Here is a 23,699-nt window from a genome sequence, read left to right as displayed (position 1 = left end):
GAGTGACAGAATCGGTGGCATTGCCCCAGATACTTGCCATGTTCAACTGGCCTTGAATGGGACCACCCGCCCTCTCCAGCTCGCTCTCTATCACCCAGCCTTCAGATTACTCAGACTGTTGGCTTCTGCCACTGGTCCTCCTGGATTCCTGTCCTCAGTCTGTCCCCCTGCTTCTGGGAACAGACACACAGGACGCAGTGGTTGCTTTGGTTCTGACAGTTGCCTACAGAGAGGTAAGCATGAAAAGGAATAGGGAGCTACCATGTACAAACCCCACGGGCCAAACTACTGGAGATCAACACATACTGAGTACAATATTGGCATAAATCACTTTAGGGGAAAGGTATATCCTTCATTTACCTATTCCTTTATTCTTTCACTCCACTCACAGTTTTGAGCCCCTATGGTATATGTCAAGGTCTGTGAAAGAAATGAGAATACAAAAATGAAAAGACCTGGCGCTTTTTGGGTGGATTCGGGCTAGAAGGAGAGATGCACTGCCTAGCCCTACACTAAGTTCTCTCCTCTCCTCTGTGTCACAGGCCGCAGAGACCAGGAATCCCCTACCTCCTTCTCCTCCTTACTCTGGAGCTGCCACCACCCAGTTTACTCCTAGAGGTCCTCTCTGGAGCTGGGTACTGGCACAGAACAGAGTGGCCTCAGCCAAGCCCACCCAGGGCTGCAAAGGCCAGTGCATGGTTTTTTTTTTTTTTTTTTTTTTGCCATCAACTTGTAAATACTTTATTTGACAATTCAGAGTGCATGGGTTTTATTGCTGATTCTATAGGAAAACAGCTGGGAAAGAAAAGCATTATGAAAACAGGGATGGGGAGGGCTATTGAACTATAATTCTCTGTGTCTCGGTCTCTGATTGGTGTTTCCCATCTTCTCCTGTGATAGCACCTGGAAGTCCCACTGGATGTTTTTCTGCCAAGTAGCTTTGATTTCTTAACCTTATTGCCTCCCAGACCCCCACTTCCTGAAGGCTACTCATCCTTTCCTCAGTTGTAGGCAGGAAAACCCTTGTGCTCAATCCAGATTGCCAGCACCCTAGTCCAGGTCAGATTCTTATTTACAAGTAAATAAAGAGCATGGAAGAGGATTGATTAGGTGAGGGCAGAAGAGAGGCTTCAACCAGTCAGGCAGTAGATGGCAAGGAGAGGATGGGAGAAAGACAGAGAGAGAAAAGAAAGATAAGAGGAGAAGGCAGCCAAAAAGAAAAGTGAGAGGCTCCCAAAGAAAGCATGGTAATGTGGCGATTTTGCCTGGAGCCGATCCTGGCCGCCTCGTTGCTTCCTTTCCTATAAAATGTGTGGAGAACACTATCTGCTCTCTGATTTCCTGTGAGATTGAGCTAATGAAAATAGAGGAATGTTAGGGGAAGGAGGAGGGGAAAAGTCGTGAGGACAGAGGCCCTTTATAATGAAGCCTGGAGGATAGAATACTTGCCATAAATTAGTTTCCATCAAAACAGCTTCATGTGTGAAAGATAATGTTGTTTCTTCATTAGTGGTTTTTGTCTGTAATAATTAAGCCTCCACCTTCAATTCTAGATAAATGTCCCTAACTTAACATCATCCATTCAGTTCAGTGGAGACTGGAGAGGGGGAGAGGAGATGGAAGAGGACTTGAATCAAAAACACTTTATTTTCTGCAGAGGCTGTAATGATAATAGTAGAAGTTATTTAGGGCTACAACGGGCAGAAACACATTCTATGCAGAGCCAGCTGCCTCGATATTCTTCTGTTCTCTTGGGGACTTTAATCTTCAAATAAAAAGGCTTAAGCCCCCACTACCAAGGGAAGTTCAGTGACCCCTTCATCCCACAGCATATACACGGTCAAATCATAAGGATTTTAGAGAATTTCCCAGAGCGCTATTGTTCACTCAGGGCTTGCTTGCTGTGATTTGGAGCTCTGGCTAAACTCTCAGCATCCCTTCACTGTCTCACCTCCTGCAGCTGCTGTTCTCACTCTGCTAGATTAATCCCAAGTGGAGAGTGCAGCCTTTCCTCTTTGGTTCACCTACACTTGTGCATTCCACAGTTTTATGAAGGTTTGAAGAGAACACAAACTCAGCCATAAAATGTTTCTCCCCATTCACATCCCACCTGGGCCACTGGCCTCTCATCATATTTTTATAATCCCTCTTTTTAGGACTCATTTGATCACCTAAACTTCCAGGGCAAAACTCACAAATTTCTGTATGACTTTTTATGTGGAATACATTTTATCTTTGTTTTCTCATTTCTCTCCCATCTAAACCAATCCAAGGCTCTGTTGTTTCACACTCAGAAGGTCCTTTAAGAAGTTTTCCTGAATTAAAAAACAAAAAACATAAAAAACCTTCTAAGAGACAAAAATGTCCACCTGAAAGTGCAGAAGAGCAGTCATCTTTTTCCTTTGTTATTATCCAATTTTCCTCTCTATTATATCTTAGTTATACAATGTTTTTATGATTCTTCTGGTGGTTATCCTAGAAATTACAACATGCATACTTAATTCTCCAGTAGAAATTTTTACTTTTTAAGTTTCCCTGAAACACTTTAATTACATTCACCTCTCCTCCCATCGTTTGTGTATTGTTGTAATGCATTTTAATTCACTGTGTATGTAAAATAGGATATTGTGATTATTACTTTATACAGTCAATATTTATTTACCCATATATTTACCCTTCCTATTGCTTTTCCATTCTTTTCTGCATTTTCATGCTTCTCTCTAGGATCATTTTCCTCTCTCTGAAGAATCCCCTTTTGTGCATGTTTCCTGGCAATAAAATATCTCAGAATTTGTTTTTCTGAAAACATATTTTCAGAAATACATTTGGCTTCATTTATAAGTAGACTTTCACTGTGCATCAGCTTCTAGGTTGGCATTTATTTTCTTTTAGCAAAGTAGGAAAGTATCAATACTAAAACCCACTGACCTCTCTAGTTGTTGGTCTTAACGGTCGTTTCTCTGAAAATGATGTTTACTTTTTTTTTTTTTTTTGGTCTTTGGTTTTTAGAAATTTGATAATGAAGTGCCTAGGTATGTTTGCTCTTTGAAAAATCCTGCTCAGAGTTTACAATGCTTCTTAGATCTATAAGTTAACATCTTTTACCAGTTTTAGAAAATCTCAACCATTAACTCTTCAAATATTGTTTCTACCTCATTGTCTCTTTACTCTCCTTCAAGTATACCAGTCACATGAATACTAGAAACTTTGGCTCTGTCCCTATGACTCTTATGTTCTTTTCTTCATTTCTCATTATTTTCTTTTCTTTTTGTCACCCATTTTCCTGATTCTCTACTTGAGCCAGTTTAGATGCTCAGCATCTTTTCCTTGCCAGAATCAGTCAAATGGCCACAGAAAAAAAGCAGCAACAGATTTTTCAGCTCACTTCTCTGTCTTAACCCTTTAAATCCTCATTGCTTCAGCAGATCCCGATTGCCTTTAAACCAATTATTCTTATATTTTAACCTGATTTTTTTTGTTCTTAGAAGAAAAATTGGTCTGCCCTCTAAAATTCCATCTTACGTAGAAACAAAATTCCAGTCATTTATTTTTAATATCACTTTGGTTTTCTTCCTAGTGTATCCATGTCACCTGAGTTTTTCCAAATTATTTAGCATATCAGGAACTTCCATCTATATATTATCCAAATAATAATATGAGAAATCTAACTACTTATCTGAAGAAATTCTGGCTTATTTTTGAATGGAATTTTTTTCACAACCAGTAGAGACTATGGCAATTTTGGCCCAAAGAAACTCTAAAGCTTTGGAATTATAATTTTCTTCAAAGCTTTAAAGAGTTAAGATCAAATTCTTAGGCAAAGATCTAGCTCACTCTATTAGAACCTCCCTCCTCCTTATACATCCACAGCTCTCTGCCCTGCCCCAGCCATTTCTGTAAGTTGAAATATTTGCTAAATATGAGAAGAATCCAGCACTGATAAGGAAAAGAGGATTTGCTGTGAGGAATTTATCTTCTCTTTCTGCAGCCAACCTCAAGGATCATATTATGTTCCCTATATACCCATTTTACAGATGAAAAAAGGGAGATCCAGAGATGTCAAGTCATTTGTCCAAGATTACATAACTAGTAAATGGTGGAGCTACTAAATGGTCTATCCAATTCTGACACTTCATATCCTAGAAAACACATGGAAATCCAGATAAAGTAATGCAGTATCATATCTGGACTAGTTTCTTAGTGGCTGAGAATAGCATAATAGACCAGAGGTGCAGAAATGTCCTAAGAGATCATGCAGCCTGTGAGAGAAAGAGTAGCCTCTTTGATGCCAGCTTAGCAATTCCATTTTAGGTAGTTCCTGTACCTGGAGATTCCTGCATTCTTTCACTGGCTCTGACTTGAGAGAGTAATTCCTTTAGTTAAGCACTATTAACCAATGTGGTAAGCACTTTCAGATCCTTAATGATCTCTGAACCTTTTGTAATACCCTTTTCCTTGGATGTGGGCCAGACCTTAGTGATTTGCTTCTAAAATTGATGGGATACTGCTTTCAAGCAAAGGCCAGTTGGGAAGCATAGATGTTTACACTCACCAGGCTGTGCATAGATGCCCAACTTCCCTGCTGGGGTGGTATCAGAGAAAACTGAGTAGGGAACTAGGACCTTCCTACCCACATGGTGGCAATAAGGGGCTTCTCCCCAGTGTCAGTGGAGGCCACGTAGGGAGTAGTAAAAGTCTAGTGGGAAGCTTCAATTTCTACTCCTGGCAGCAGTAGTCATAAAGTGCCTCTACCCTCACCCCAGAATGTCAGTGGAGGCTGAGCAGAGAACATGGACTTTCACCACCTGGCAGTAACAAGGTGGCATCCCACTTCCTATGCCAGTGCAGTGTCAGAGGAAGCCGGCTGTTATGGACTGAATCACTCTCCCCTTATTTCATATGTTGAAGCCCTGACTCCCTAGGCCAACAGCTACTTTTCCTCGATTTGTCTCTGATTCTGGTGACGCAGTGTCAGCTAGGGTGGAGATAGGGAAATTGCAGGAAAATAGCAGCAAAAGTGACAAAAGTCCATTTTTACATAATTGGTGCTGTTTGTAGTATACTCTCAGCTATAGAAGGCTCTCTAGCATGACCAGTATCTAAATTCTAGCCCTCTCTCGTGGAGCACATTGATGGATTTGGTAGAGAACCAACACCCAATCCCACTGTAATAAGGACTCTGCACTGCACAGCTCCTTGGCTGACCTCTTACTGGTTCCCTGAACCCCTGCCCTAAAGTAATATACCCCTGCAGATCCCATGCCCTGGGTCCCACAGCTGAAAAATGGTCCACCAGAGCTTTGAGAGAAGAGCCGTTTCACTGTAGAGCACAGCCTCTTTCTTCTCTAACTAGAAGATGCAACGAGGAAGGCAGACTGTGTCTCTGATGTCCTCCCTTTAGGCTCACTTCTCCCCTCCTTCACCAACATCCATGTCCCCATGTCCCATCGGTCCAGGACTTCCTACTTGTTCTTCGAACCCCAATGTAAGGAGATGGGTTCCTCAACTATCTTCATGTGCCATGGCGATGACTGCTGCTGGCTTAATCCTCTTTACCTGCTTGCTCCCTCAGGTAATAAGCAGGATGCTTGAACTCAGTAGAATATCCTTCCTTCCCATACTGTCAGGGCTTCAAGGTGGCTGGGAAAATCATGTGCATCAAATGGACTTTTCAATTCCTGACTCTGCCATTTACTGGCTGCATATATTGGGGCAGATCAGTCCATCTCTCTAACCCTCAATTTGCTTATCTGTAAGGAGTGAGAGCTCCATCAAATGGGTGATGCACATAGCATGGTCCAAATAATGCTAATATCCTATCAGAGGTTTCCAGATCACAATCCTAAGTTCACAGTCATTGAAGTAAAAATGTTCTTTGCCAAACAAAAAGTGATTCATTCCTGTATCTAGAATTTTCAGTTTACATTGATAGGGACTTTTGGCTTCTCTGCAATTCTGGCACAGGCCTCTCAGAGAAAATTCAGTGAAGAGAAAGCCCAGGGCATGTAGGGATTCCTGGCTATCTGCTCCCTAATTGAATCGTGTTTCATCTGACTCCCTCTGAGGATTTTGTCCTTCTATGATCTATGTCTGCATTTAAATACATTTCTGTTTTAAACATCCTCAGACCTGTGGGAACTTGTTCTAAAAGAAGTGAGTGATAAACTCCCCCGTATCTTCTACATATATATTAGCAAAGTTCTAAAACAAATCAGACACTCAGCCTGCCAAGATTTACCTCTTAGAAATGACAATAGGCTGTCTCAGACTTTAAAACATCTAATTTGTAAGTGATCTATTTTTATAAAGGGCAGGGGAGGGGATGGTGGGGGGAGGTATACAATCTCATTAAAATTCTCATGAGGATTTAATGAAGATGGATTGTCTTCATTTTACAGTTGATGAAACAGGGGTTTGGAAAGATTAAGCAACTTTTTCAAGGTCACACTATATGTTAATAGGGAACCAGGAATATAAAGCTAGCTTTCTCTAAGTGCAAATTCCATGCTCTTGGTGCTGAATCCAGGTACCCCACTGATACCACCAGGAATAGGTAGGGGTACTTTGAGTAGGAGACACAAAGCAAAACAAAAAACAAAGATTCTTCCAAATATTAGATATAGAAAAAGGATGGACAGCTAAACAATGACAACAAAAACATCATAAGAGACCACACCCTGAGGACAGTCTCACAGGAAGAGCAAATGGGCTTCAGACGGTCCCTCCCATCTCTACGCAACCCCAATTTTGTGTTCCTCCCTGTTGCATGTATGAGTTGGAATCATTTGAAAGTCCCCTTTTATAAGCATGGGAGCATTCTAAGAGGCAGCTCTAGGCTCTACCTCAGTATCCCAAGTCAGGGAAGGTGGCCTGTGGAGCCATTGCCTCTTCCCAGGGCTCGTGGTGCAGCTGTTGGCACACAGCAGAGATCTAGTCTGGGCTTTAGCTTCAGTGATCACAGAGAGAGGAGTCTCAGATTTCAGGATTTTTCCAGTCCTTATTTCATTGGATTGTCACTGTAACCCTGTGCAATTGACAGAGCAAAGAGTATACTCTCATGACATTTTAATTTATTTTTCTCTTACGTTTAACCAATCTGCATTGAGTGCCTCCTTCAGGCTAAGAACTTTTAAATGAACATATACTTATGTAGATTACCCCAAATTATGTACCATATAAAAGGTAAAAAACTGAAGCTCACTGAGGGTAGACCAGTTGCTCACATAAATACTAAGTTATAGCACAGGGACCAGAATCCTGATTAAGCAGGTTCCCAGTACATGGTTCTTCCCACTAGATCAGGGCTTGGCAAATGTTTTCTATAAAGTTTCAGGCAGTAAGTATTTTAGTCTTTGTGGATCTGTCACAGTACTCAATTCTGTCCTTGTGACATAAAAGTGGTCTTAGACAATTCATAAGGAGTGAGCATGGCTGTGTTCCAATAAAACATTATTTACAAAAAATGGCAGTGGGCCAGGCTTGGGCCATGGGCCATATATGCCCACCCGCATGGTAGGCCACTACCTCAGTTCATATAGCATACTTAGCCAGGTCCTTACATTTCTCACCAGTTACTTCCCCAACCCAACACTGAGGCACCTACTTGCCTTTCTTCTTTCCTTTGCTGAGGGTTTGGCTTCATGCAAGAATCTGAAATCTGAAATCAGTGCTCTGATGACAATTTTACCCCTGTCCTCTCTTAGGCTAAAATTGATTACAGGCATGGAGAAGCAGGTCCCAAAGAAGAAATTGCGTATTTGTGTTAAGAGAAGCCTTGAGATTGAAACTCTCCAGAAGGCTCTCACTGACATCATGGCTCCATTTGTCAGATTCTTGGAGAGCAGGAGGAAGAGGCACATGTGCTGAGATTCCCCTCGGTGATGTTGGGGATCTTAGTAAAGGTACTCAGATTTGAGATGGCTGTGACTAGCATCTTCTTCCTGGCTATGCTGTTATCCTGGCCCCCGCATGACACAACATGAAAAATGAAGACCACAACAGACCGAGAGTGCAGCATCCGTCAGGACATGCACCAGGCCCTGGAACCTACTACCCTTGCACAGCCACCTTTCCTGTATAGGCGTAAAAGGAAGCATATGATTAAATTAGTTTGCCACCCGTCCCTCTGGAGGATGCTTGTTGAGTGCAATTTTGTCTACAGTGCACCAAGGGCTGTTCTAGGTACCAGAGTTATGTCAATAAACAAAACAAAGTTCCTGCTTTCATCAACTAACACTTAATTGAGGAAGAGGAAGATAAATATAGAGGAATAAATCTATAAGATTTTAGACATGGAGAAAAATGAAGAACAAGCAAATGTAAAAGCCTTGAAGTGGGAACATTTCTGGCAATTTGGAAACAGCAAAGAGGCCTGTAGAGACCAGAGTGTCTGGAGCAGTGAGAGACGGGAAGGGAAGTGCCGGACGAGTTCAAAAAAGGAGAAAAAGGCCAAAACATACAGGCTTTTGCAGATGTTAGAAAGGACTTAGGACTTTATTCTGGCTGAGTTTTAAAAGGGGGCAGGAAATGCTATGATAAGAGGTTTTAAAGGTTTACCTTGGTTGCTGCCTGTTGTGTATGCTGTGTGCTGGGGGAGAGGGAAGGGAAGCAAGGGTGAGAGTGGGAACTCCATCAGCAAACTATTACAATAGTCTAGGTAAGAGATGTTGATAACTTGGACCAGGGTAGTAGCTGTGGGGATGGTGAGAGACAGTCAGCTTTGGAATATATTTTAAAAGTAGAGTTGACGGAAATTACTGAATGAAAGCTGGTTGTAGAAAGTCAGCATGGCCCCCTCTGCAGAGGGACGTTTGTCTGATGGGAGTCTTTCCCTCCGCGAAGATCCCCACTGAGGTTTCAAGGAAGGAGAAAAGAAGTGAGACGAGAGGCAGCTGGGGGAGGTGTAGAAGATGAGCAGATATGTCCGCAGGAGAACCTCTGACATCTCCCGGCCCCCGCCGCCAGCACGAGCCTGGATTAGTACTGACACACTGCAGAGACAGGACAGGGCTTTTGTTTTCATTTGCATTTATTTTGCCCAAATGAAAACTGCAATTACTGAGCAGTTATACATCCCCATGTGCTTCAGGGATGCTGTCCCTGGCACATTTGCTATCCCCATTTGGAAAATTCACCCATAAAAGCATCAGATTTGCCTGCATTGTATGTGGAAATCTGCAATTTCATCCTTTGTGCAAGAGATAAAAATTCACCCTGGGGTATCAATTTTAATGAGGCTTAATTAGACCAATTTATAGTAAGCTGAGGTTTGCACTCTGCAGTTTGACAAGCAGCTTGAGCTGCTTCACCAAATTTTTATGCGCGGGAATTTCTGTATCTCAAACAAAAGGTCAAATGGAACATGAGATTTTATCTGAAAGACTCCTAAAGGCCTAGGGAATTTCCGTTGTCATTTGTGTGGGTGTGTGCATGTCTGTGTTGTGTTTTGTTTTTTAGAATGTCCTTACTGATGATAAAAGTGTGATCTTGGGTAGCTGAGTAGTCCATGCATCAGGTGGTCCAGGAGGGCAGATAAAACTGCTCTCCTCTTGTGAATACCTTGATAGTAGCTCATGGTGCTCTTTCCTGCAGAGTCAGGCAAGGATGTTAAATGCCAACACAGAACACAAACACTAACTAAAATTTACCTGGAGTTGGCTGGAGAGATAAGCCACCTTGCCTAGGGATGGTAAATAAATTTTATATTTTATCCTTGGATCAGAAAACTGATTGAACTATATTATCTTTAAGATATTCAACAAAGTTGATTTTACTGAGTTGTACTTTGATGCCATATGTCTGGAATTCCATCCAGGACTTTTAGAAGGAAAAGCCTTACAAAATTCATTCATATTGCCCTAGGGAAATAGCTGAGGCCACTCTTCATGAGAAGGGGGAGATGAGCCAGGACACAAGAGAAGAGAAAATTGAATAACATTTTCTTTTTTCAATGAATTTTTGAATTAGAAATCCTAGACATTTGACTGAAAAATGGAAGGAATGTTCTACAACTACAAAAAGTTTCAAAGGGCATGTGGCAAAGAGCCAGTCCTCTCTGCTGCTCCACGAGGCACTGTCTACATTGCATCTGCACTGCTGGGGCAACCGAATGCCCATCTGCCCTCTAAATATTTTCCCTTCTCATCTGATACGGTGCCTTAAATGCTCACATTAGAACTAGACTATTGGTTAAAGATGTTAAATGCCAGAAGACTCAAGGTAAGAAAATGAAGGTAGGGTACCTAAAACTGATATTGCATAGACCTCAGAGTGGCTCAAGTATATTTTTGACAGATTGATTCTCGAGGGGGTAGGAACCAGGACAGCTACATTTTTTTTTAAAGTGCCAGGAAAGAACTGGAACATAAGATGGTGCCAGGAGGGTAGGCCAGTTTGGAATGGGGGCTGGGGAGATGGTGGAGAGAAGCATGTGACAACTCCATTCAGGGAGAGGAAGTAAAAGAAAGGGAAAAAACTGAAAGGTGAAGGAAGGGAGCACATATAGATGGGGGTGGCACAAATTAATAGCTGACATGACAATTTGTTTTAGTTCCTGGTGAAGAACCTCAGGAAGCTCCACTATGATCTGCTCCTCTAATAGAAGAATTGTGGTTGGCCCTGCATTCTGTAAAGATGCTACGGTCTATGAGGGAAGCCTTTCTTCTTTCTACAAGAAAAGGAGCACGAGCAGAAAGAGGGAGGCCAGTCTTACAGACTCACTGGCCATCTGGCAGGAGCCCCCCAACCCCAGGCATGCACACACCCATGCCAAAGACCTGGGCTGGCCTTCCTGGAGCACCTGCTCACACCCAGGGTCCAAGCACCAAGTCAGACCAGGCTGACACAATCCCCAACATCCAGTCAGCTCAGGCTGTAAGAAGGCTGGTCCATCTGGAAGTTTGTACCTACTCCCAACAGCCTAGACATCTGGAAGACAGATCCCAGCTTTGATGGAGCTCAGTAGATGCTTTTAGACTTGGAGGCCCTGTTCCCATGTGTCATAAAAAGCACATGCCTGAAGACAGTGTGGATCAGGCCATGCAGTTCACAGGATGAGAATCTCAGAACTGGATTTTATTTCCTTCCATTTGTTTGAAGGCAACATAGATAAAGCCACATCTGCACAACTTCTGGCTGATGCAGCCCTTCTTACGTTGTGCTGCAAAAAGATACACGTGTTTGTACCTGCTGTATCTTTGCTGCTTGCCTCATAGCCTCTCCCTGTCTCCTACTAGGCCTCTTCTTTCACAGTAAAAAGGATCACGTACTTATGCTTGGAGGAGCAGAAACAAACAAAATTGTATGCACTACTGACACAAAGAAAATAAATATTATTAAGTGAGAAAAATAATATACATATACATTATTTTGCTGTCACAAAACAGATAGCCCAAATAAAAGAGCCATGTGAACAATAAATCATGGAATCAATTTCAAGGAAAACAAGTTTTGCTTTGGAAAATTGCATTCAAAATATATGAAATCAACTAAATATGAAAGTTCTAACATTCAATAAATTAGAGTCGGTAGAACTTGAATCCGATGAAATATAAAATTCCCAAAATTCGAAAAAAAATTTATTTTACTCAAGTTTTTAAAGATTAAAAAATAAAATGTGTATATCATATTGCTCCTTGACATTTTCCCCCCAAAGTAAAATCAAAGGAAATAAACAGCAAATTCAGAGAGAATTAATACAGAAAAAGCCTTCCCTCACTTGCTGCCCTTTCCATTCCCACACAAAAGGGTGAAGCTGATGGACCCACTCTGACTCTCAGGAACGGTTCGGACCTGGAAAACACCTCCCAGCTCCGCTGAACATCCTCTGGCAAATTCCTCTGGCCGCCGTCTTGATCTCCGTTAACCAAAGCAACCCAGCCACTCTGTGGCCCAAGCCAATGGCAAAGCAAAGAAAGGGCAAGAGAATCATGCCATGAATTACAGGAGATCTCAACAGGCAAACCCAAACCGGTGTAGGGTCTAAATTCACCTGCTAGGATGGAATAGCCTGGCATATTAACTGACCATTGGAAGGAGTCTCCCAGTGCAACTCAGAAAATCACAGGTGAAGATAGCTGTGTGGATCCATGATGGAAATGCAATTGCTCAGGCTGAGCTGCTCTGACCATGAAAACAGATATGCCCCAAATGTCATCACATAAAACAGAGCGGAGAATGCTCTTCAGTGCAATCAGGTGGTCTGCCCCCATCCTCCCTGAGGTTTTGGGGGTGGATAGGAGTGGTGGATGCTGTGGAGAAACCTTTTAATCCTCTTTCTTCCCACTTCAATTTCCTATCACAGCCAGTTCTCCCTGAGAACAAGTGAAGTGAGCAAGCCAGTTTGCTAAGACAGTCCTCCGGGTCTGACTGTCTGCAAGAGGGCAATGGGAATTCATACTGAGCGGCGAGTTTCCTTTGAATCACCTTCTTCACGGAAGTGTGCAAGGGATCCAGCAGGAACACGTCACATCACAGGCTCCCAGGGCAGCCCGTGGCGTGTGGGGAGGGTTCCGGCCAGGCTTCCGGCTGCCTTCCACTCCCCTCCATGCTTGTTTAAGCACCCAAGTCAGAAGGAGCTGTTCAGGATCTGAGTCCTTAAATTACATGTAGGAACACAGTGACAATGACCGTAGGACAAATGTTATTTATACTTTCGGAGCCAAAGTGAAATTTTTCATCACCACAAACATTTCCTAAAGCCCAAAATTTCACTGCTGAAAGAACCCCTCAGAGGAATTACTCAGTAAGCCAAGTTCCAGTTTGCAAGAAGCAGAGAAGCATTTTACGTCAGTTTTCAAGGCATAAACTTGGTTATGATATAAAGTGGCTAAAACGTAACAGAATTGTTCCAGCCAGAACTCTAGGTGAGCTGTGTTTCCAGAACTTTTACCTGTAGGTATGACCACAGCTGCTGGCACTAACAGGTCCAGCTGTTTGGACCCTGAGCATCCCCGGCCCCTGCCGTCAGGCCACAGCCAAGTCAACAAAAGCAGTGGTTAAGTGAATAACCAGAACTTGGACAAGTTCTGTTAAAGCAACCAATGCCTAGAGGGTCTGAAAGATGCCTCCTCACTGTATAAATAGGACAGTCTCATTAGGGGCTTCTTCATTCTTCCTTCCTTCTCTAGATTTTCAGAAGACACATTAAGGAAACTTGAACACACCAGGTACAGGAAGCAAAGAGAGCTTATAACAAAATGACAAAACATCCTCAAACCCTACTTTTGTGCTCCCTCCACTAGAAATCAAGGGAAGTTTGATAAGACCTCTCAGGGTGTGTGAGTTGCAATGCCACAGCTCAAAAAAGTTCTGTGAATCCGCTACATCCTAGCAGGACCCAAACCCTGTTGTTCTCTGCACTCCCAGGCTGCCTGTCTTTCTCCTCATCCACGCAGTCACTCGTGCCTTAAGCTCCCAGACTACACTATCCCTGCACACACACACACACACACACACCCCCTATCTGCATAGGTAGAGCGTGTTCAGCCTAGTAAGTCTCGTCGCAGGAGTCACTTTCTCTGGCAAGTTTCCCAGACACCTCCCCCAAACACAAAACCCCAAACTGGGCTTCCTGAGGCTCCCACGGCCAGCTGTGTACGCCTCTGGTTTACTACCAGTCATTTATCCTGGACTGTGTCTTAATCCCAATGCTCAGGATGTTTGTTGAACTGAACGGAACACAGCTTAGGTTTTGCTTTACAACAGAAATTTCTGTAAATCTGCTCTCCTGCCTGTGTTCTTTATGTGATGGGCTGGCACCGCCACCACCCATCACTTGCCTATCTGCCACCCAACCTGTCACAAAGTTCTCCCCTTGTTTCCTCCTACCTCCTAGTTTGGGGGCTCATCTTCTCTTACCTGGACTATCTCCGGGGCCTCCCACCTGCTCTTTGGTCTGAAAAGCCCACCTCCACTCCACTCACTGAGACAAAGCTCTGATCACGTCACTCCACTGCTTAATGCCATCCCCCAGCTGGATCTGCCCTGGAGCAGACCTTCCCATCTGGAGCCACAGCCCACTGGGAGCTGTGTAGGGAATGGGTGACAGGGATTTTGGCATCCCTTCCACTCTTGGAGCAGTTGGACTGGACCTAAGATGTCCCCAGATGTGATCTCCAGAGGCAAGCAGCCCTATTTACTTCACTACTCAAATGTTATTTCCCGAATGCACTATGACGTAAAACACTTTGGGAAGCACTGCCCTAAAGATGAAACGCAGGCTCCTTAGCATGACCATGGGACGCTCCACACATGTGCTTACCCTTCCCCTCAGGCCACGCTGCTTGTGGTGCAGCCACAGTACAGAGCCGCTGGCTGCCTCAGTGCTTTGCTCTCCCTCTACCTGGAACACCCTTCCCCCTTTCCTTAGCCAGTCGCGCTCTGAATTATCCTTTAATTCAGGCGCATCTCTACATGCAGATTTTCCACATTAATGTTTTCAAAGCTGGCTTGCTCAAAATTCATCTGAAAGGAAACACAGTAAAGATGGATCTCATGCAAGTGTTCATCATTTGATTGATTTAATTAATCCTGTGTAACAACATAGCTCTAAAGCCCAAAAGCTCCCCTTAAAGGACTAAATGTCTGGGTTCTTAATTCAAGGTCAACATAATCACCAGCATTAGTTTCTTTCCCCTAATAATTCATTCTGGGCCACTTGAACCTTGTCATTTTTCAAAATTAAAATCCTGAGTTCTTAAAAGGCTTGTACTGATACTTCAGGCTTTAGAATAAGAGACTTTTTTTTTGCTTGCTCCTGAGGGTTATGTTTGCAGAAGATGGCTAATTAAAATATCTTGGTGCCTGTCCCCTAAGGCATCTCTTTATCCCACACCAAGAGCATTCAGACTCACATCCTTGATACTTGTCAGATCCAGATGAATTTGAGTGACAAACAGTAGCAAAGTGAACAGAAACCCAGCAAGGAAAAACTCCACATGCAGCTGTTGCAACCATGAGATTGATGTGATTTGATTTATGCAAGAAAAAACTCCACATGCAGCTGTTGCAACCATGAGATTGATGTGATTTGATTTATGCAAGAAAAATGTATCGACGACCTACCAGTTACTTTTCTTAATTAGGGTAATGTATTCATGGGCGTTTACAACATTATTCTCTACACCTTCTTGTATGTCTGAAATATTTCCTAGTAAGAAAGAGTTTTCCAGTCAAAATGGTTTTTTCATGTTCAACAAAAGGTGGGGAAAGAGTCAACCACCGGTCTTTCTCAAATTGAGGGGAGGTGCCCTTTTACAGGCTAGTGGTCATGTCACCGAGTCCAAGCTTGTACTGCTCACCACATGACAGGCCAATAAATCAAGAGACGAGTTGCTGGGGCAAAGGAATACCGACTTTATTCAGAAAGCCTGCAGACCAAGAAGATGGTGGACTAGGGTCCCAAAGAACCATCTTACCCTAGTTAGAATTCAGGCTTCTTTTATACGAAAAGGGGAGGGGGTATGGTTGGTTGGTGTAAACTTCTTGGTGTCAAAATCCTTTGTTATTGCAGCTGTCACATAGGTTTACAATGTTCCTATAAACCTCCAACAAGACAAATGTTATTCTCTGTTCTGCAACTTTTTATCTCTGTATGAATGGAAAAGTGTTATACCTTGAAAGATCAGAGCCTTGAGAATGGGGTATCCTGTATATTTCAGGTTAGAGGCAACATTCTTAACTTGCAGGGAAAGCAATAGAATACAAAGGTTAAAGGAAAAAAAAATGGATCCAGTATGGAGTCAGATTTGTTCTTCCCTATTACAGTCAGATACTCAGGAAACACTCAGCGAGTTTAAAGGGGTGGCTTTTCACCTGAAGAACTGGTAATTCTCAGTGTGCCACCTTTTTAACAAAAATTGCCATTGTAAATGTCAACAATTCATTTTTCCTCCTAGTTCAAAACTTTTAGTTTAGGACTTTCAAAACATTCTTATTTTCACAGGGAGAGGAAAAAGAACTTGCTTTTACTGAGCACGATCTACAGTTGGCCCTGCGTATCTGCACAGGTTCTACCAACCGCAGACTGAAAATATTTGGAAATAAATTTCCAGAAGGTTTCAAAAAGCAAAAACTAGGAATGTAAAAGGGTTTGCAAACTGTGTCTCAGGTTACTGTGCAAGTAATCTCACTAGTGGCAGAGTGTTTAGGTCTCCTGATCCTCAACCCTGCCCATATACTACAAAGCCTCTTTGTGTTTCAGAGAAACAAATTATGGCCCCAAATGCTTAAACAGTTGTGGATGAGGTCACAAACCACACCTGGAGCCCAAGTCTCCTACATCAAAGCCCCGTTTCCAAGTGCAGCACTGAAGCACTGGCTACCTTGGGTCCCAGATACTGAGGTTGGTTATGGCCCAAGCACAACAATGACAACCACAGTCCCTGGTGTCCCAGACAATCACTATTACACTGTGTGACTTATTCAATTTTCTCAAACAGCTGGAGATGCCCCAGTAAAAAATCCAAACTAATCCTTTAGCTGTCATGAATATATGTAACAGGAACACAAATGTCTTAACAAGCAATGGCACTATGCTGACTGTCAAAACTTTGGAGGTTTGCTATTATCTATTAATAACACTTTATAAAAATGAGTTATTGTAGGGTATATAAAATATATCTAAATAAAGCTGTTAAAAATGGATGAACCTGAATTTGCCATAGCTTATTTGTAAAGTATAACACGACACATCTTGAAATAGAAAATGCATTGTTTTAAATCTTAAGCCCTTTATTTACTACAATGCAGAACATTTTATTTTTAGAGATCAGTGGGTTTTGTTTTGTTGACATGTTCACTTATTCAACTGAAAACAAAAGTCAGGAAAATCACATGGTGACCAGTAGTAAGAGCAAGCATGTAGACCATTCTTTGTACTGATGTTAAGTCAACCGATCAGTAAAGCCTTTCTTTCTGTCTAATAATTAGGACAAATTCACTGTTGCCAAATAGTGTTGGTCTAGGAATCCTCTAGAAATAAAGGCTTTCATTTCATACATGGAATAGTCACAAAATGGAGATAGCTTACTTTAACTCATTGGATTTGCTCATCCTAAATTGCTGTGAGATTCAGAGAAATGGATATTTTGTCATACGTTGTGCAACAGTTTCTTCAAATACCTGCTCATCCTCAGTAAAACTAACAAGTCATCCAGACACGCCATCATCTCAGTGTGGGACACAGCGGTGGACATATCCATCATGCACACATATAAAATTAGGAGACTCAAGGAATATGCAAAGATGGCAAGAAATCATTTGATTCTTCGGTTATGCTCTAGTGACAAATATATATTTCTTGGCAACCAGCCAATCAGTTTTGGAAATAATATCAGACCATGACCCAATAAAGTCTAACAGCCTACCCCTTGCTTTACATGCACCATTACAGCCTGTCGCCAATCACTAGCCATATTTCTCAGGCATACTTTCTTTTCTTTGGAAGCATGAAATGCCCCTAGATAAATTTGCCCTTCTCCAGAACAACACACTTCCCATTCAACTGCAAATCCTATTCAAATCAAAAATTAATTCAGGCAGGCAATTTGGATTTCTTAGAAAACTTCTTAAAAATGACAAATGTATGTGATGGTAAAGCCATCCAATATGTCTGCATGCTGCCTTATTAAATTAAAAACACCTGGTTTATTTATACAATGTATTCAATGGCTTACAGATTAGGATCCTAGAAACAATACATGTCTTATAGCAAAAAATATACATATAATAATCCACCTATAGTTTATATAAATGATGAAGTGTTTCTGAATATATCTATATATCTATATATGTACACATGTATACTCTGCGTGTGTATTTGCAGAATCAGCACACAAATATCACAGTCTTTCATTGGCTCTTCCACCTCAGTGTCAAGAACACCAGGTTCAAAGTCTGAAGGAGCGGAACAAAGGTCACCGCTGAGGACAAAGGACTGGCTTGATGCACCTTCCTTTGTGAAGGACCAAGTTTGCTGGACAGTGACAACCCGCAACACACGGCTTATTGCAGGGACCGATCTCATTCCAGTTGTCACAGGTCTTGGCACATCCCGGGCCACAGGTATCATACACAGCACCGTGCTTACACTGGGTGGCTGAAAAAGAGGAGGTGACGTAGGTGAGATGTGGGGAAGCCATTAGAGCCAGGTTAATTCACCCTCAGCCCCATGCCATTCCCGAAGGCTCACGTCACTCATGGCACTGGTCTCCCCACAGCACAGGTGCAGCTCTGCATCCTAACAAAAGAATAACAAACACCCAACACTGCCCAAACACTCTAGGAACCTCCTGCACCTAGAAAAACGACATCCAAGATCCACCTGCTGGGCCAGAGAACTTCAAAATAAAATAAAATGAAAAAGCTTTATTCCCAGATAGGACAAACTATACATTAGTCAAGCTACAGGGAAATCTATAGGTTATTTAGGTATTGAGAACAGTATGAAAAGTTAACTCCAAATAGTTCTTCCAGCTATTGAACTGAGATGAATAAAAATAATTTCTGCAACCACCTCGATATTCAAATATACAGAATTACACATACAGGGAAAAAACCTGCCAAGGGTATTGGAAATGAGTGACATATTTTAATCTAGTGATCATGTGTTGAATTAATCAATCTGAGACAAATTGAGCAAGAGTCGGGTAGGGACCAATGGAGAAAAATTAGATGTGTGACTGGGGAGAGGGAAGAGGCCGGCTGGCTGGTCAGAGAACGTAAAAATGATGATGTAGCCAAATCATAGCAAGTTACTATCTTTGTTAACTTGGAGCCGAAATGATTTTGACAATATTCTGAGACTTCCTGAAATTCAGGAGTACATTTGTCAGAAAAAAATACTGCCAACATTCTCGAAGTTTTATGACACGTGGACTTTTCCATCTGAGTTACTTCCAGTGACAATCAAAGGCGCCACCCCTCATTCTCAGGAGTAGGAATGTTGATACATGTAGGGATTTAGAACACGGAACCAGGCCGCACAGCAGGAGGTGAGTGGCGGGCAAGTGAGCGAAGCTTCATCTGTATTTACAGCCACTCCCCCTATTTACAGCCACTCCCCAGCACTCGAGTTACTGCCTGAGCTCAGCCTCCTGTCAGATCAGCGGTGAAATTAGATTCTCAAAGGAGCACGAACCCGACTGTGAACTGCACATGCGAGGGATCTAGGTTGCACGCTCCTTATGAGAATCTAATGCCTGATGATCTGAGGTGGAGCTGAGGCAGTGATGCTTGCTCTGGGGAGCGGCTGCAAACGCAGATTATCATTAGCAGAGAGGTTTGACTGCACAGAGACCATAATAAATCAACTGCTTGCAGACTCATATCAAAACCCTATCAGTGAGTGGCAAGTGAAAACAAGCTCAGGGCTCCCACTGATTCTGCATTATGGTGAGTTGTATAATTATTTCATTATATACTGCAATGTAATAATAATAGAAATAAAGTGCACAATAAATGTAATGTGCTTGAATCATCCCAAAACCATAACCCCTCCCCGCCCCGGTCCATGGAAATATTGTATTCCACGAAACCAGTCCCTGGTGCCAAAAAAGGCTGGGGACCGCTGATTTAGAAGAATCCTCTTGAAGAACAAAAATAACAATCCAGCCTCCAGCTGCACTTGCCTTTGTCTACAGTTGCTGGCACACAGCTCGTAGAACACTTGGAAACCTCCAGGGTGATGAGTGTCTTTTGTATGCTGGTAAGGACTGGTGCCTAGGGTCCCTAGATAGCTTCAGGACGGGGGTTGGTTACCAAAAAGACCAAGGCATGATTAGAGGGTTGGAACTTTCGGCCCCATTTCCCAGGGATGGGGAGAGGGATTGGATATTGAGTTAATCACTTTCAGCCAGTGATTTAATCAATCATGCCTACATAAGGAAATTTCCATACAAAGCCCTAAATGACTAACGACAGGTTCAGAAAACTTTGAAACTGGCAGACACATTTAGGTGCTGGGATTATGGTGTCCTCACTCCACTGGGACAGAAGCTCCTGTGCACTGGGACCCTTCTAGACCTTACCCTCTGTACCTCTTCATCCGGCTGTTCATTTGTATCCTTTATAATAAACCCGTAAGAGCAAATAAGTGTTTTCCAGAGCTTTGTGAGCAATTCTAGTAAATTATTAAGGCTGAAAGGGGAGGGGGTTGTGAGAACACCTCTCTCCCCCGACCTTGTAGCCAAGTGGAGCAGACGTGAGGGTAACCTAGGGACTCAGTACTTGCAACGGGCACCTGAAGTGAGGCGTCTTGTGGGACTGAGCCCTTAAACCTGTGGCGGCCGATGCTAACTCTGGGCAGTTAGTCTCAAAATTGAATGGAATTTGAGGACACCCAGTTGGTGTCCAGAGTGTTGGAGAATTGGTTGGTGTGAGGAAAAAAAAAAAAACCCACACATGTGGTGTCAGCTTATTGTGAGTAAAAACAGTTCGTTTCCAGGGCACTGGACTTTTCCTTATTTCCCAACATGCTACTTCTCTATTTTAAAGTAGTCCATCTATGAAACTTACTTCAATCAAGTAAACCGCATGTGCCACTTGTTTTCTGCCTGGATCCTAACTGACACAGTGGATAAGTAAAAGTTTACTACTATTCTTTAAGGCTACTTTCCCTAACGTTACCTCCACCATGGAACTCTAGTATGTTGTTTTGGCTTCTCATAATTTCATTCTATTCCTTAGGCCACTAGGAACCTCCTGGAGCCAAGCCAAGCCTGAAGACCCTGCCCTCTGCCTTGACCTAGTGCCACCGTCAAGCTCGGTGAATGTCACCACCATTTACCCTATCTTCCCCTCTTTTAGACTCAGTTCCCAACCTTTTCTCCTGCCTCTCTTGTCTGGATAGGATGTCCCTTGACTGTATACTCAGAGCACCTGGTGCCCACCTCTATCCCTGCATTTGCAACATGAAATTATAATCATCCATTTCCTTGTCCTCTCTTTCTCCAACTAAATCTAGGCTACTTGAGGGAAGGGTCGTTTTGTTTATTTTCAGCAGTAGTGTGGTGTTTAACATATAGAAGGGACTCAGAGAGCTGCTGTGTGATTGATGCATTGATAGATGGATGAGTGGGTGGATCAACTTAATTATTCTTCTTTAAATCTCTTAACTTATGCATTTCTGATAATCTTTTGACTTTTTACGGATCCTTTCCAAGTTCTCTTTTTCTCTTTTCAGTGATTAATAGAATATCCTATACATTGGACATGCCTAATAACTTGGAAAACACCCTAGCTGAATATCATATTCACAACAAATAATTGTATCCATGTGTTGTTCTATTTTTATGGATCTGTGGTGTTCAAAGCTGGAAATCAGGGTCGACAGAGAACTTCCCAATGCCTGGACCCCCACCCCAGACCAATTAAATTAGAATCTCTGAAGGTAGAACCAGGTTATCAGTATTTTAAAAATAATTTAAAAAATACTCCCCAGCACAGTTAATTTTAACGGGCAGCCAAGTTTTAGAACTGGTCCTGTAAACAACCCTCACATTCATGTTTCAGTCACTGTAGAGACTCACGCCTTTTCAGCAAAGAAGAGGGCAACGAATATTTCCAAAGTGGAAGTAGGTGCACAATGGAAGCTCCTGCTGTTTCCCATCTTCCTCCACCTAAAACTCTACTGGAGCTCTTCCCAGTCTCAGCGCACTCATCCTCTCTTATTGATGACTTAGGACATCTGCAGGAGCACCTTAACCCACCTCCCTACTGCCTCTCCTCATCGGCACCCAGCCTTCATTTGTCATTTCTGCTTTCTGACCCGTCTCTTCCAGGAACTTGCTCTATTATTTGTCCTTTTCCATGAACATTAATCTTCTCTGTCTCTATTGGCTCCATCCTCTAAATATTGGAAACATTTTCAGGTCAACACTAATCTTTAGCAAAATATTCCCTCACCTATCAAACTTCTTACCTCCAGACTTCATAGAAAAGTTCACAGTCATTTTATCCAGTTCCTGTGCCATGAATTACCATTGGTGACCTACCTTCCTCACCCACCATTTTACTGAAGCAGTTCCCGCCAACGGTTTCCACAATGACCATATCCACGGACATAGAGGCAGTCCCCATTCTCACATGATCTCACCACAAAACATTTAGTCTTTTTGTCCATTTTATCTTATGACACTGAAATTTCTAGGTTCTTCTGCTAACTTCTTGCAAACACCTTCTCTCTCTTGGGCTTATTTACCTGCTCCCTGGCACTAAATGTTCAAATTGCCTCCAAGACTCTTCCCCTGACATTCTCTTCTCTTCCCTTCCCTTTCCTTCTCTTCCTCTCTCTTCCCTTCCCTCTCTTTCTCTCTTCATCAGTTACTACAGTATTAGCTCTAATTTCCAGTCAAAAAGCTCTGAAATTGATTATCATCTGTTTGGATTCTCTTCCCAAACCAATCATTTTCCAAGTCTTAATTCAAACGTCACCTCCTTCGAGTAGCTACCTGGATCTCCCCCAGGATACCCTTCCCTCTTCTTCATCCAACAGCACTTTTCACATTATAGTTACGTTTACTTGTTTTAATCCCCCAATTACTGTGCAGCTGTAGTTCTTAATCAGAGATGCTCACAAGAGTCTCCTGAGGATCTTTTAAAAGATACACATTCCTCAGCCCCTTCCCTAAAGATTTTTGCTCTGTGTCTACAGTGGAGCCTTGGGTAGCTGTAGATTATTTTAAAGGTTCCAGGTGTCACTACAACAAGCACCCCTGGTTGAACAGAATGAACCACTGAGGCTGGGACTCCTGAGGGCAGAGTCCTTGTCTTCTACGATGCAAAGTTCTGGCACAGGGCCAGGCACAGAGGAGCAGCTTAATAAATGTCTGTGCCTGTTGGATGATGATTTCATCTTAATGATGTTCAATCCATCATCCCGGTTCCCAAGCTGGATTACATTTGGCTGGCCTTAAGTTCATTTTCCACTCTGCTGCTTCCAGAATGCCTCTTTCAACTCACTTTTCCATCCAGATGCTTTGTTCCCTTTCAAATCTTGCAAAGATCCCTTCTAGTATGAAAACTCGGCAGAATTTCCTCTCTCCCACCCATGTTCTTCCTTTTCCCTCCTCTCCTATAGACATGCATTCTCCCATGTCTTTTCCTCTCTCTGACCTCTCAATTCTTTCTTCTAATTCCACCACTTAATTTTCTACTGCTCCTCTGTGACATCTTACCTTTGACTACTGAACACTAAGATTTCCCTCACCATCTACAGGTAGAAGTTAGAAGGTTGAAAACGAAGAACTACTAGAAAAAAAAAAAGGATCTTTTTCATCATCGCCATTCAATTCAAATTAAATCAACAAACATCTACTGAGTATCTACTATGTGGCAGGCATTCTCTTAGGCCAGGGAATCCAATGTGAATCAGATATCATCTCTGACCTCCAGTCTCAGGAGCCTGGACTTACAACCAAATAGGTGAAGGGGGCACATAAACAGATGGTTAATTAAGTGCAAGATGTACACGTTAGACAGTGAGAACAAAGAACAGTGGAGGAATAAGAGAGACATCAATTCAATGTGGAGGGTTGGGTAGGGATCCAGGAAGACTTCAGAGAATAGATCCCACTTAGGTCTTAAAAGGTGAGTAGACATTGTCAGTCAGACAATGGCAGGAAGAGTTTCCCAGGCAGAGACAGCACTGAGAGCCAAGGTGGGGGTGGGGGGTAGGGGGTAAAGGGGTGTCAGCAACAACA

At 42.6% G+C, this 23,699-nt stretch overlaps 1 protein-coding gene across 2 annotated transcripts in view; it reads right to left on the bottom strand.

The window, feature by feature from the left end:
* The window catches only part of BMPER (BMP binding endothelial regulator), a 321,921-nt gene that overhangs the window by 49,870 nt on the left and 248,352 nt on the right, over window positions 1–23,699 (bottom strand). The window contains exon 15 of one of the 2 annotated variants that reach the window (XM_068550033.1): window positions 16,782–18,097. The exons of the other annotated variant lie outside the window; for it this stretch is intronic. Within the exon in view, the coding sequence (XP_068406134.1) occupies window positions 17,916–18,097 (182 nt within the window). The 3' untranslated portion in view covers window positions 16,782–17,915. Of the gene's footprint in view, window positions 1–16,781; window positions 18,098–23,699 lie in introns of those variants that run through there. 2 annotated transcript variants of the gene reach the window in all.

This window comes from Eschrichtius robustus, chromosome 8 (genome assembly GCF_028021215.1).
Source record: "Eschrichtius robustus isolate mEscRob2 chromosome 8, mEscRob2.pri, whole genome shotgun sequence".
NCBI classification, from domain to species: Eukaryota; Metazoa; Chordata; class Mammalia; order Artiodactyla; family Eschrichtiidae; genus Eschrichtius; species Eschrichtius robustus.
The sequence above is the reverse complement of the archived record's forward strand: the minus strand, read 5'-3'. Positions and strand labels throughout refer to the sequence as shown.